This window comes from Delphinus delphis, chromosome 4, assembly GCF_949987515.2.
Source record: "Delphinus delphis chromosome 4, mDelDel1.2, whole genome shotgun sequence".
Classification (NCBI taxonomy): Eukaryota; Metazoa; Chordata; class Mammalia; order Artiodactyla; family Delphinidae; genus Delphinus; species Delphinus delphis.
In genome coordinates this window covers 115182730-115198565 of record NC_082686.1, presented here as the reverse complement: position 1 = coordinate 115198565, position 15836 = coordinate 115182730, and the positions used below count along the sequence as shown (strand labels likewise).

Below are 15836 nucleotides of genomic sequence, written 5' to 3'. Positions count from 1 at the left end.
TAACACATAAATGAAGAGTGTTGGAGACAAACCGGGCTTATATGCTCGCCCTACCTTTTATTCCTCTTTAGTGGCACAAAATTTATCTCTAATAAATTAGAGATAGCTCAGAAAACTGGTCAGACATACTGAAAAGGCAAACCAGAACAATCTCTAATTGCCCTTCTGAATAAACTACGCATGATTGGGGTAAATTAAAACCCTGCCTTTTGAAAAAAATTCTTCGGGAAAGGTTCTGAATGCCAAATTATTAAGTCCCAGACTTGCCACGAATGGGATTTAACACAAAGAATAGAAGAAGTAAATTCGTTCAACTGAAGTTCTAAAACCTGAAGTGAAACAATGGGTTTATTAGACAATGAAGAGTGAGGGTTTAAGTGTAAATAAGAAAATATCAAACTATTTTATTTCATTAAAATCTTGCTCTATGTGTATTTCATTAAAATAGTATGTTCTTTAATCCTACCATATTCAGGCATTGAATGGTAGAAGAATATATGACTTGGGATCAGAAGATGGGTTTGAAACCTACTTCTACCACTTGGTAGCTTTGTGACATAGGGCAAAAATAATATTTTGAGACTGTTTCTTAAGTATAAAATGGTAACGTTACCACATAGCTCAGAGTGTGGATCAAATGAGATAACACACAAGAAAAACCCCTATATACTGTAAATGAACCATATAAACACGGATTTCAGGAAAAGCCTATTTTTGTATAAAAAATATAATTGCCTTAACAAATGTACTAATGCTCTTCTCAGTTATTTATAGTCATATTCATGATTAAAGCCTAATTATTCAGACATACCTTTCCTCACCCGATAGCAGCTTTTTTCTCAGACCAAGCTAAGTACTTAGCAAGAAATAAATATGCATTTGAATGCTGACCTTAGAAATCTAAACTTTCATTACTTGAGATTTAAAATAACTGTTAAAAATATGTAAGGTAATCCTTAGTGCACTTTTTATTACTAACTTGCATTATAACTGTAGGTATAACCATGGACTCAGACAATATAAAATCACAGCTACGAATACCAATATATAGTTCAAGGAGTAATTTTTTTTTTTTTTTTTTTTTTTTGGCTGCATCTTGGCATGAGGTATCTTGGTTCCCTGACCAGGGATCGAACCTGCGCCCTCTGCAGTGGAAGCGCAGAGTCTTAACCACTGTACTGCCAGGGAAGTCGCAAGGAATAATCAATTTATAGTGTTCTCGTACCCATACACCAAATCAGAAAGAAAAGGTAGACAGAATACAAATATTTTTATAATACCTGACACTTGTTTAGTATGTTACAGTTTACAAAGTATTTTCATATCTATTTTCTCATTTAATTCACATGTTCTTTAGAAATTGGAATATTACAAATCTCACTGGGGAATTCTGACCCCTGAGAAATGAATGTTTAAACTAGTTGTTGCCATATTAATCAAAATTTCATGTGTCAATTATTCCACAAACTACTAGGAACTTCAAGATAAAATTGTTCATAATGTTGATCATTCAGCATTGTCAGGGAAAATCCTGGTTTAGGGAAGAGATGAAAGGAGCACAACCCAAAAAACAGAATGTTTGAGCTCTATAAAGCTTCAGTTTAAAACCTATTTCATGCTGAAATTCAACATGTGAATATATTTAATTTACTAGGTGCTGGTAACAGAGTTAAGATAGAGTCCCTTACCCTCAACTCATTCACAGCACAGAAAGGAAACAGATAGGTAAGTAAGTTACAGTTGTCACTTCTAACACAGGATAAGTGTAACCATAAAAGTGAACACAAGATAAAAAGAAAGCTGAAGATACAATTAACTGAAGTTAGGGGTGGAATGGGAGGTGGTATCTAAGCAGCAAGGATGATTAATCTGAAAGACTAGTATTATTTTGCTAGGTGAAATGGGGAGGAAAAAAAAGATAAGGACTCTAGGCGGAGAGCACAGCACACGCAAAAGAGTTCTGAAGCAATGTGGTGTGTTTGAGAAACGCAATTTAGTATTATAGTGATACAGTATACACTTGGGAATACAAAACAAAGCTAAAGCTGTACTCTTTAATTCAGTCAACAAATATTTAGACAGCTATGCAGGCACTGTTCTAGGCAAGAACCAAAAAAAGCCCAACTTTGCAGGGCTTACATTTCAGCAAGGGGAGAAAGATAAAAAGCAATAAACATAAATAAACGATATAGAATATTATAGGGCTATACATGCTATGGGGGGAAATGTTTAATAGCACATTTTATTTCCATCTCCTTTTACTATACACTGCACAAGCTGCGGGGAGGGAGAAGTGCAGGAGAGAAAGAGGGAAGTGTACTAATACATCCCCCCCCAGAGAACACCATACACTCAGCATCTCAGTAGTTCTAAACAGTAGTTCTAAACAGGGACACTACTGCCTAAGATATATTCTTTAAATCTATGGAAGTGATTTTGGGTTGTCAAAATGGCAATAGGTGCTACTGATATCTAGTGGGCAAGGGCTAAGGATGCTAGATGTCCTGCAGTGAGTGGGACAACAGGCCCATACTCGAAAAGACTTTCCACTATGCAGTCATGTAGGAAAATAAACTTTAATTGCCTGAGCCTAGACTCTAACTCCATTTTACATATAAACAAAAAATGTGTTTCGCATCATTTTACTATACCATTTTCCAAGAATGCAACTCCCATATGAATACAGGAAAGGGTGTACTTTGTGTTGTTAGGAACTTTATCAAAAGTTGTTCACTTCAAAAAAATCACATCAAAAACAGTATCACTTATTGTATTTAAGTAGCCATCACATCATACCTATATCACTGTCTTACAGCAGTCATATTTACAGTTAAACTACCCTTATTTGTAAATATATCACTATTTTATTACTTCTTTCTAGTACCTGAGTATTTACTCATTTAAATAATATAAATTAGTTTCCTGCTCTTTCTCCCTTAACACAGCTGAGGCATTATGCCAACTCTTAAAAATTTACATGTAAGAGCAGTTATCTATGAATTTCATTCCAGGAGAGCCAAGGAGGTGCTTCAAAATACGTTTTAAGAAGGGGATGTGGAGTCTAGCAGAGTTGAGAACTACTAACTGAAACAGCTCTTAACATTCCAGTCAGCTGGGAGCTCCAGAACCTCTTCTCCATCCCAAACATTTTGAAACGAAAATTTGATTTTCTGATGCCTCCAACTCTCAGTCCAAACAAATGCTTCCTACTGTCACTTTGACAATTTTCTGAAATGCCAAGTAACTGTACTGCTTAGATCACTCACAGATTCACAATTATTCAATTTGAAGTCCAGGAACTAGAGAATTTTTTCCTAACTTTGAGGGGAAAAAAACCCTACCTCCCTCTGGAACAATACAAAAAAGGATAATATAACAAAGACTGACCTTTTCCTTGCAGATGGCTATCATGACCTCCCTATGTATTAAAAAATTCCTACTTGCCTCCAAAAGGAAGAAAAATTAGAAGAAAATGCCTAAGTAAACCCCAAATTTTGTGGATATTTTGATTTTTCCTTTCTTTTACTTTTTTGTATTCTAGTAAACTTCTGGCCCCATTAGGATTCAATCAGATTCTCATTCAATTTTTGCAGACCCATCACACAGTATTTTTTAAACTTTTTTTTTTTTTTTTTTTTTGCGGTACACGGGCCTCTCACTGCCGTGGCCTCTCCTGTTGCGGAGCACAGGCTCCAGACGCGCAGGCTCAGCGGCCATGGCTCACGGGCCCAGCCGCTCCGCGGCATGTGGGATCTTCCCAGACCGGGGCACGAACCCATGTCCCCTGCATCGGCAGGTGGACTCTCAACCAGTGCACCACCAGGGAAGCCCTAAACTATTTTTATCTTTACATTTTTTTTTTTATTATTATGGGATTCATTCTTAGGTGATCCTAGAGGTTTGCAGCATCCTTCCTCCCAAAATTCACCAAAGCCCTGCTTTTCTGAAGTCTCTAGCAACTTTGGGAAGTTTATAAAATGGCACTTCAGTTTGGCTGGGTCCCATCAGTGCAGAATGTAACATACTTATGACAACCAAAATTCCTAGAATATAATGTTTCAATCTCATAAACACAATTATGAAAATACTGAAATATATAATTTTAAACTTAATCTACTTGGATAAGAAGCAGCCCTGACCTCTCAATAAGTAATTAAGACTGAAAATCAGATTTCACATGTTAAGAGAACTTATTTTAAAATAAAGAGCTAATAAATCAGTAGTCATATAAAGTTTGAAAATAAAATTCTAAAATGTAAGGCTGTGCACACAAATTTTTCCTCTATGTGTTTGGAAATCTGACTACAACACTTCATAGACAATAGTATATGACAGTGGACAGGTCAGTCTCTGGTTCTCAGTTTTCATCAATAAAAAACAGACAAGGACAAACTAAAGATTATCTGCAGGCTTCTTTCAGGCAAAGATTCCATAACTTTACTTACCCAAAGGGGGATTTTTTTTTCATAATAGGAAAGCCAGAGCACAGTAGTGAGTTTTTAATGTAATAAAATATTATTATAGCCCTTGTATATCGTATCAACATGTTATAAAGATGCTTAGGTGGTCTCAAGAACTGGAAGCAATTTAGCATTCATGCTTCTTTCTAATCAGGTACTGCAATGTTTATCCCTTTAAAGTATGGTACAAATCACAAAGAGCTATTTGGGTCTAGACGATTTCTTTCTCACTATTAAATTCTATTCATTTACTCTTCAATGTAGACAAGAATGTCTGAAGACTGAGGACCAAGAAGAGATCCCTCTGGACAGAGTAAGTGGACCATGTAAGGATTTATGGTGCAAAACAGCAGAATCTGGAAGTCCAAGGGAGCAAGAACCTAATATGGGACATTAGAGTGACAAGGATTGTGAGGAGTTTTATAAAGCTTGAGGTATTCTCTGGGTTGGCAAAGGTTCATTTAGATGCCTTCCAAAATGATAAGATAGCCCAGGAAATCCACTAGGATGCATTCAAATGCCTACTTCTTAATCCTGACATAACAGAGTGAGGCCATTCAGGCACGGGTGATGTTGTCCTTGACCATAAGAATAGTTTAAATTATTCTTCAAGACTGCAATCATGTAATGACTTTGAGATCCAGGGTACCATCTTTCATGGTACACCTCAGAGGTGGTACAGTCCAGACAGGCTAGCTGCCTTCTGATTTTTTTTTTTTTCAAAAGGCTTTATTTGCTTCAGATTCTTAGAGGCAGTAAACACCCTTGCCTCAGAGCTATCCATGGTGCTTGACTCATACTCAGCCCGTCACTTCCAGCAATTGGTGCATTAGCTTTCCGACCACAGTACCACTCAGGATCTGCCTGACCCATCACCCACATTGTGGCCTGTGACTATTATGCCAGTATCACGGGCCACTTGCAATTTCTGTCTATTCCACCTTGCCTATGCCCAGATCCACAGTGCCTTACTTTGTCCTGGCTTAGATCTCTCATCTAGCTCTGCCTCCCAGGCCTGCTATACCATCTGCTACACAAAGCCCTTTCGGTACAAACAGTACACCTTGGGGAAGATCACTGGCATAATCTGGGAAAAAGATTACAGTTCTTCAGAGCCAAATCCCCCATATGATACCTTACGTGAGCTTTAAAACCTTGTTGTTACAATTTTTACCATTCCAAAATGATTGAAAATGAGTTTTAAATTTTGCTCTATGCTTTTGTGACTGACTTTGGAATGAATAAAGAATAGGAACTGTTAACTCAAGATTTATGTGTGGGTTTCAGGGAATCTATGAGCCCCTTGAAATTATGTGATTCTTTAGGCAGATGCATGTTTTTCTGGGGAAGATGGTGTTGAGCCTCTTACCCTTAAAACGTTAAGAACTCGGTCAATGTGTTGATGACTACCAATAATCATCATCTCCCCAGGTTTAAGCACTAGACTTCTATATCTGTGGTTTAATAAATGTATTTGGTCTTTCTCCCAGTTCCTGGCACAGAGGTCCTGAAACCTTGAAATTTCCTGGGTGACATCAATGTCTTTACTTATTCATAAGGAACATCTTTCAAGAGTTTTGCTAATGAACGATTAGGCTGGGGCCCCTAGATAGCCTCAAGATGGGACTGGTTACCCAAAAGACGAAGTGATTAGAGGGCTGGAACTTTCAGTCCCATCCACCAACCTCTGGGAAGTGGAAGAGTGGGAGGCTGGAGATTAACGCTCTATAAAAACTCTGAATAAAACGTGATTAAGTTTCCAGGTAAGTGAATGGATCCACCTGCCAGGAGGGTGGTGCACCCCAGTTCCACATGGACAGAAGTTCCTGCACTTGGGACCTTTCTGGATCTTGCCCTATGTACCTCTTCACCTGGCTGTTCATCTGAATCTTTTATAAGATAAATGTTTTGCTGAGCTTTGTGAACCATTCTGACAAATGACTGAATTTGAGGAGGGAGCAGTGGGAACCCCTGATTTATAACTGGTCAGTCAGAGGACAGGAGAACAACCTGGACTTGCAACTGCTGTCTGAGGTGGGGGCAGTCTTGCAGGACTTAACCTGTGGAATCTGACACTATCTCCAAGTAAATAGTGTCAGAATTGAGTTAAATTGTAGGACACCCAGCTAGTATCCATAGAGAACCAGAGAATTGCTTGGTGGTGTGGAAAACATTCCAGAATATCCAGCTGCCTACTGGACACCTCTAAATGAATTCCCATAAAACACTTCAAACTCAGCATGTCCAAAATGAAACTCATTCTTCCTCCTTACTCTTCTAACATGTTCAGCTCCTAATCCTCACCATCTCAGTAGAGGATACCACCTAGATATACAACTAAAAATCTTGTCAATCATGCCTGATCATGATTATGACTCTTTCCTTTTCCTCATTCCCCTCATCCAATCAGTCACATCTTACAACTTTTTGAAAGCTTAATAAATTCTTAAAACACTCCAGAAACAGAAGAATCATGTGTTCTCTAATCATTTTGCAGGTGGTAAAGATCTCCAAATATTAATAGATTCTATAGGCTGGAAACTCTTCCCACTGGACCATAACTTTTCATTTTTAATAGAAAGCATAACACCATCTCATCATTCCCCCTCCTCCAATAACTGTTTTATGAATATGCCAGAGAATGTAGCTAACTCTTTATTCTTCTGAGTTTATGAAATGAGATCAAAACAGTTTTCTTCTACCAAAGTGACAAGTGGGGGCTGTTTCCGCAAAACAGCTCTTATTTGGAATACTTTTCATTCCTAGCTAAACAGTCCTAAGGATCATAGCACTACAGCTCAGGGAAGGCAGCTGCTCTCCAATTTCCAGAAGATAACAGAAATCATCCTTTGTCAATAAATCCATATCTTTACCTAGAAGCCAACATAACATATTACACTGCAAAACAACGGCCAAATCAGAAATCAAAAAGATACAAGTCAGAGTAACTGAAATTCCTGGCTCCTGGTACTACTTTAAAATTCTTGATGAGAATGGGAGGAGACAAGAAGGCTAGATATAAATATCCAAGTGAAACTGAAGACCTTACCTAACTCTTGGTAAAGCTTAAAAGACTTCCTGAGCATTCGCTGTCTGAATTCAGGTGGCAATCATTCCTTAAAAAGATAGAAGATGTCCAGAAACATACGATGAGCATCTCCCATTCTTCCCACATTGTCATTAAAGATTAGGAAGTTCATACTGGTTTTCTTTTAGGACCACCTCCTGACATATCCTGTGCTTGCTGGTGTTTTGTAGAGAAAACAAACGGGAAACTTTAAAATGTGCTTACAAGATTTTACTTTGCATTTACTACTAAAAACCAAGAGAGGGCAAATTCATACTTATAAGATAGTTGAGCTTAACCTCACAGAAAAAAATTTTTTTAGCTCTTGTCAGTTGTCCATGTAAGAGAGCAAATCACTGTGCACCTGAAGACCAACAAATGCTTATAATCATCAAGAACAGAACATAATCAAGGAATATCCAGACTTGGAATACCCTATACAGTGCAAATAACTGCTCATCAAATAGGCATAATGGCACTGGGAAATAAATGTAACAAAGGCCTTAGCTGTCTGTGCCAGCCTACAGTATGATTCAAAGGCATTTTATTATCTTGTCTCTCTCAAATCACTACAAACTGACCAAAGTAAACTGTAATCATCCTCTTAACAGGGTCTTTCAAAAGGCATAAATTTTCATCTCAAGTCTGATACCAATTTTTTTAAAAATAGGTCATACTTCTGGTGTTATGTCTAAGAATTCTTTACCAAGCCCAAGGTTCTGCAAATTTTGTTTATTCTAAAAGTTTTATATTTTACAATTAAATCTACGATCCATTTTGAATTAATTTTTGTACAAGGTGTGAAATTAAGATCAAAGTTCATTTTTTAACCTATGTTTAAGGGGATGAAAAGATAAGCTACAGACGGGGAGAAAATATTTGCAAAGCACCCATCTGACCAATGACTCACATCTAGAATATATAAAGGGACTTCAAAATTCTACAGTAAAAAAACAAACAGGGCTTCCCAGGTGGCACAGCGGTTGAGAGTCTGCCTGCCGATGCAGGCGACACAGGTACGTGCCCCGGTCCAGGAAGATCCCACATGCCGCGCAGTGGCTGGGCCCATGAGCCATGGCCGCTGAGCCTGTGCTCTGCAATGGGAGAGGCCACAACAGTGAGAGGCCCGCGTAAAAAAAAAAGTCCAACTAGAAAGTGGGCAAAAGGACGTGAAAAAATATTTCACTATAATATTTTATTCATATTTCACTAAAATATTTTATTCATATTTCAATAGAATATTTTATTCATATTTCAATAAAATATGGATGGCAAGTAAGTAATGAAAATATTTTTGACATTACTAATCATTACAGAAATGTAAATTGAGACCATGATGAGATATCACTATATATCTATTAGAACAGCTAAAATAAAAAATAATGACATACCAAATTGCTGGTGAGCATGCAAAGAAACTGAATCTCTCAAACATAACTGGTGGGAGTGTAAAATGGTACAGCCACTTTGGAAAAGTTTGTCAGTTTCTTTAAGAATTAAACATACATTTACCATACAACCTAGCAATTGCACTATTGGGCATTTATCTCAGAGATACAAAAAGTTATGTCCACACAAAAGCCTGTACATGTTTGTTCATAGCAGGTTATAACAGCCAAAAACTGGAAATGCCCAAAATTTCTAACAGGTGAACAGTTAAGCAAACTATCTTTCAAACATCCATATTATATATCCATTCCACAGGATACTACTCAGCAGTAAAAAGGAAGAAACTACTGATACATACAACAGCTTGAATGGATCTCCAGGGCATTACACTGAGCGAGAAAAGCCAATCTCAAAAGATCACACGCTGTATGACTCCATTTATGCAACATTATAGAAAATGACAAAATCATGGAGATGGAGAAGAGATTAGTTGTCACCAGGGGTTAGAGATAGTGCGTGTGGGGCAGTAGGCAGGTGTGACTATAAAGAAGGAGCATGAGGGAGATCTTGACTATGGTATTACAGAACTGTATACATATTTATACCAATATCAGTTTTGTGGTTTTGATATTGTACTATAGTTATATAAAATGTGACCAAACACGGGAACTGGGTACAGTATACACAGGGATCTCTCTGTACTATCTTTGCAACTTTCTGTGAATCTGTCATTATCTCAAAATAAAACGTTTAAAAAAATGCAATCAACGTAAAATCACCCAAAAGTTTGGGAAACATGGGAAAATTTATAAATTTGTTGAAAACAGTGTTGTTGTAATGCTAAATGCATTACAGGGATGGGGTGATCATGGTGTAGCCTAGAAAGACACCTGGAGATTTTGTCCAACTCCTCCAAATAAATAGTTCAATCAAATATTTATTGAGAATCTAATACATGAAAGACATGGTGCTATAAAAAGTAGTTGGGTTAAGAAGAAGAAAAGGTCAAGCACTTACCTCTGAATTAATTTACTCTCTAAGAAGATAAAACAGACTAATTATTAAAAGCCTCAGGGCCACTGCAAAAGCAGTTTCCTTTGCCTGGAATGTTCTTCTGTTTTTCTAGTTAGTTCTTACTTGTCCTTGAACTCTAGCTCATTGTCACTTCTTTAGGGAAACCTTCCCTAGCTCTCTTTGCTCTCCATATTAGAACACGTTCCCCTATTACATGCTTGTACAGCACCCTATATTTTTCATTCATAACACTAATCACCATTCACAAAAAACTGTGTGACATTTTGATGTCTATTTTCTCCATTAGGCTAATCTCCAAGAAGGCAAAGACAGTCTAGGTAGCTCACCACTGTATTCCCAAACCCAATGCCATGCCTGGCAAATGACAGAAGCTCAAAATATGTTACATGAATAAACCTATACAAAGCTCTAATTCATATGTGCAAATGAGCAGGCAGACAACAAGAGTTACTGGGTTTTGTAAGAACCCAAGATCACTTCAACTTGAGAAAGCCAGTTTATATGGGATAGGAGGTTCATGCAGAGGATAAAGAATCTTATATCCAAAGCTGAATATGAACATCAGCCTTTCAGCAACAGGAACCCACTGAAGAATTGAAACAGGGAACCGGTGCATCCGATGTGCTGTATAGGGAAATAAATGCAGAGAACTGAATTCAACTAAGAGGATAAGACACTAGAGGCAGTAAAAATAACTGCAAGGAACTGTGGTAATGCAGGCACAAAATGATAAGTTCCGGAATGAGAGGGTGGTCATGGGAAAAGACAGATGTGAGAAACACTGAGAATGAAGAGCCAACAGAACTTAAGAACTGATTAGCTATAGGGGCATGAAAGGGGGAAGAGTCAATGATGAGTCAAGTGGTTTAACAGTGGGTGATCCATGAAAGATAATACCATTAACAGAAATGAGAAGTCAGGACTAAGTTCTCTTAGGAGAAGGAATGTGCTTTGTTGGAAAGTGATGGGTAACATCCACACAACTGAAGACGTGAGACTAGATGGAGAACAGTCAAGGCTGCCAATGTAGATGTGTGAGTTGATTACAGTTAAGGTTATAAAAATGAATGAGATCTTTCAGAGAGGAGAAGGTATAAAGGGCCTTGAATGGAAATTCTTTAAAACCATTTGATCTGCCTCTGGTGAGAATTATGTTTCTCAGGTTATGGAGTCATTCAGATGGTGAGCTTCCTGAAGGCATAGCTGAGCTCAACTGTGCACTGGGTGTTGTGCAAAATAGTAGCCTATTAAAGGAACCAATTATTTTCAAGATAATTTCTGATGATTAATTCCTGTTCCACTTGCACTTTGTATTTCAAAAAGTGGTGCCCTAGGTAGAACTTTGAAAGGTACAAGCTTCACTTGAAATTATTATAATCAGTGAGTTTAGACAGTTTAAATCATTTATCCAAAGGTCTGTTTTCCCAAGGCTCCAGAACTGAAGAACTGAAAGACCAAACTTTGGGACTGTGAAAACCTTAAAAAAAAAAAAAAAAAGCCCCCAATGAGACTAGGGCTAAAGCAAATGCCCACTAGAAGTAGGGAATACTCTTCAAGAAGTTTTTGAATAAAGTAAAATAGGAAATATTATTTACTGAGGGAGTGAAAAAAACCCCAAAAATTTCAACTGTACACTACATGGGTTGACAACGTACAAAAACTAAAGAAGCTTCAAATGAAGGATAAGCTAGATAATTAAGGAAATTGAAAACAGTCCAGATGCATACTTAAAAAAACAACAAAAAGCTAATGAGGGAAAGTCATTGGCCTGCTCTCCCACAAAATGTTCCTAGGTGTCAGTCAGAGGTGGAGTAACAAGCTAATTCAATGCTTAGGTGAGCAGTATTTCCCCAGCTACAGTTTAAAAATAAGAAAAGGGACTATTGAAATGGACCAGAGGACAAATTTGTGTACAGCTCCCACCCCACCCCCGCCCAAATAAATCAAGGTGGAATATGCCACAATGCTCTAACTGTGAACTGCAGCAAATGTCCTAAGTGCTTCCAGATAGGTGAGTTGTGTTTGTGGGAGAAGTCAGGGAAGAGAAACCCGCTGGAGCCACAGCCTCAAGGTACCTGACAAGGCATCTATAATCCAACCATCCTCTCAACATCAGACTGACTTCCACGATAAGTCTAAAAGATGGTCAACCAGTCTTTGCCTGCTTGTTGCCAACAACAGCAAATGGACCATTGGTAAACTGACCATTCTCAGAGCTGGACAGCTCTCATTTGTTGCAAAACCCTTCTAAGTTATCTCCTAGTAACTTTCACCCCCGGTCCTTGGTTCTCTCAAGAGCAACACAGCAAAGGTTAAAGTTTTAGTTTCATTTTTAAATTTAAGCGAACAAACTAGGTATTACTTCCAGGCATGTCAATACATTCCCTTCTTTCAATAGTAGGAAAATCTGATCTCTTTTTTCAACGTTTGACTCCCCGTGAAGGAAAAAGGAAGCCCAGTCACAGGTTCCTCTAGACTCCGCAGCAGAGCGGAGAAAAGGGGCTTAAATAACTACATACACTAGGAGACGTTGCAGCTGATAAGAAATTCTCGTTGCCAAGAAGCAAGCAGCTCTAGCCTGTGACCGGGTGCTGGGACGCGATAGAAGCCACACAGACCTGGCCTGGCAGCCCGAGACAGTGGGGGCCAAGAAGCCTCCGTCTCTTTTTGCCAAAGCCTTGGAGGGCTGAGTGGGCGCTCACCCCCAGGCCAGCGGCAAACCCGGCGCCTCACACGGCAAAGCGCTCGGCCCCAGGAAAGAGGCATCGGTAAGAAGGCTCGGTGAAACGCCTGGCAAAGCCCAAGCCGCGCCGCCGGGCCAGCTGCCCGTGTGTCCAACCACCCGGCCCGCCCGACGCCGTCCTGAGAACCTGCACCGGTGAGCGCTCCCGGAGTTGGAGACGTCTCGGGCTCGGCCGGGTCCCGTCTCTCCCCCCCGCCCACCCTCTCTCAACTCCCCTGCTTAGAGCTGAGCCGGAGGCCACCCCAAGGAGTGGTGCCCAGGAAGCACGCCGCGTTGGTGGTGAATGCTGCGGGCTGGGCCCGAGCTCTCGGGCAGGCGGGCAGCCAAGCGGCTGCGGCCGGTAACTCACCGAAAGGACGCTCATGCGGATTGGGGTCTCCAACAGGCACGCCATCTTGAGCCTTCCCACCCGGCTGCGGCCGGCGCCGGCGCCGGGGCCGGCACTTTCGACAGCCGACTACTGGGCCAACCACAGTTACCTCTGAAGAAAGTCAGGCAGGTAGACGAGAACGGACCACGCTCTAGACACCGCTGAAGTACGGCCAGGGCCCGCAGAGGGGAGAGCAAAGGGAAACCGCACCAGGGGCCTCCTTACGAATCGTCCTCTCAGAAACGGCAGCTACTCTCAGCCTGGGTGAGAGGTGGGAGCGCGCAGCAGTTTCCGCATGCGCAAAGAAGATCGGCCGGCCCCACCTGCGGCTCGCGGTGGGCGGAGCCTCAGGGGCGGAGTCTTGCTATAAGCGTCACAGATTGATTTGTTGCAATTTCTTGAGCTCGCGTACTCATTATTCCGAAAAACTGGTGTGTAGAGCCAAATACATAATTTGAAGTTCACTTTCACATTCATTATCTCACTCCTTCTTTGCACCAAACTCCTAGTGTCGTTATTATCTCCATTTTACAGATGGAGAAACTGTGATCTCAGAACCAGGGCTCCTGCCACCAGTAAGAGTGTTTCACGATCCAACGTTGAAGTGTGACCTGTTTCAGCATTATCTGCCCGACCCTTTTATTCTAGTGTAGTGTTAAGAATAGATACTCTAGAGCCAGAACGCCTGAGTTTAATCCTTGCTACTTCACAGAGCTGCATTACCTCGGCAAGTTACTTAAACTCCTATGCTTCAGTTTCCTCTTGTGCAAAATAAGGGGCTATGAAGATGGAAAATATAAAGCTCTTAGAACATGCCTGGAACGTAGAAAACGTTATATATGTGTTAGCATTTCTGCAGCCTCTGAGTCAAGCAGAAAAAAATGGAGTCAAATATCTGAAAAATTCACACTAAAACCCTCTGATAATTGAGGCCAAATAAAAATATGCTTCTAATTCTATTTTCTGATTGATGAATTCAGCTCTCCCACTCCATTTGTGTGTTTGGGTGTATATGAACAAAACTGCCCTGGACTTGGCTGGACAGGTTTCAACTTCATGCTGCTCACAACCAGCAAGGTTTTCACAGGATGAGTGCAATTAACCTGTTATATTACTTGTCTTTCTCTCATTGCTATAGCCGCTCCTTAATGTAGGCTGCTATTACCTCTCCCCTGTACTAGAGCAATTGTCTTCCAACTGATGTTGTAGCTAGCCTCTCCTTCACTTTGCTCCTCATTGCTTTCCTATCTTCCCCCTGTACTTGGTTTCTGAATTTATTGTGGTACTAATCTCGCTTATGGGCCTGTGCCCCCTAACAAACTGTTGACTTTCTGGAAAGAAGTGATTTCATTGTAGATTTTCTTCCTGCTGCAGCACTGTTTCCCAAACTTCAGTACTCTGCATACCACCCACACAATCTTTGCCAATCTGCACCCAGGTATTATTATTCAATATTTTTCTTTAAAGCCAATTTCAACTGATTAAATAATTTTAGCCTCATCCTAAATCATAATACTCTGAAAAATCAAGTGTATTGTGCTCCTAATTTTTATTCTAGTACACATTAACATAACAACTACAAAAATGTTCAAATGTCCATCCGTGTATCACCTAGAATCATGTCATGCACTACATACCACAACAGAGCAGAGCATAGCCCTTACACAGAGTGTACAGAGGTATCAACTAAATTTTCAGTTGACATTTGTATGATATAGAGTTGTTGCAGCTGTATTTGATCCACATGTCATTAATTAGCCCAAGCAATACATCCTCCAGGAAGCCCCTCCCCTAAGTATAGATTAGGTGACCCCTCCCTCATGTCTTCACACATCATTCTGTTCTTGCCTCTAACATAGCATCTCCAACAATAGACTCTAACTTTTGGGGTAATATTTTACTTGTCTGTCTCCCCGTTATACACTTCAGAGCAGGCACTAGGAATTTTATCTTCCCGGTCTTTTATCTCACTGCCTAGCATAGACTACTCACTTAGTAAATGTTTGTTGAATGAATTTTTGGCTTAGTTTGAGCACCCCCAAAGGCAGATCCTGGGACAATGATTTGGGTGCAAGTAGTTTATTTGGAAAGTGTTTCCATGCAACAGAATTGATGGATCAGCCAGAGTGAGAAAAGAAAGGAGAAAAAGTCAATATAAGGGTCCATTGTTGAAGTCACTGCCTATTCCCTAAGGACCCCTGAAAAACATACAGCATGCCCCACCCCCTAGATATCCATCTTGAGGTTGGAGTATTAATCCACCACTCCCATCCTATATTAGTTGAGGGTTTCCCCTCAGCTTTTAATTCCCTACCCTCCTGGATTGTACCTGTGCACAGAACAGAGAGGGCTTCCTTAACCTGATGCAGAAAAGCAGAATCTGCAGGCTCTCCTTTGGGGTAGGATACAGGCAGCATGCACCTGAACTTGCAGCAGAACCATCATTACAGCTGTGGCTGAAATCAGAGTGAGGAGGGGCTAGGGAACATGACTCAAAGCATCCAGGCTTTTCTGTTTTATTTCCAGAAAACTGACATAGCCATTTTACAGGAAAGAAGCATTAATTAGCAAAGTCCTAAGCTTGGGATCAGGAATCCCATTTCTAGTTCAAATTTTGCTACTAAATAATCTTAGGTACATCCTTCAAACCTAAATAATGAGTAGAAATTGAGGGTAATGAAAAAAAATTGATTCAGCCTCCACGTAACAGCAACAACAAAACTTTGGCCCAGTGGTGTAGAGCGGGAATAGCCACACGGACTCCCCTGAAAA

The 15836-nt window shown here is 40.0% G+C and overlaps 1 protein-coding gene across 3 annotated transcripts in view; it reads right to left on the bottom strand.

Annotated features, from left to right (window-relative positions):
• ARMC8 (armadillo repeat containing 8) overlaps positions 1 to 13323 on the bottom strand; it is a 106499-nt gene extending 93176 nt beyond the window's left edge. For all 3 annotated transcript variants that reach the window (XM_060011311.1, XM_060011312.1, XM_060011313.1), the window contains exon 1: positions 13044 to 13323. In XM_060011311.1, coding sequence (XP_059867294.1) covers positions 13044 to 13088 — 45 coding nt within the window. In that variant the 5' untranslated portion in view covers positions 13089 to 13323. The remainder of the gene's footprint in view (positions 1 to 13043) is intronic.
• Positions 13324 to 15836: the final 2513 nt, after the last annotated feature.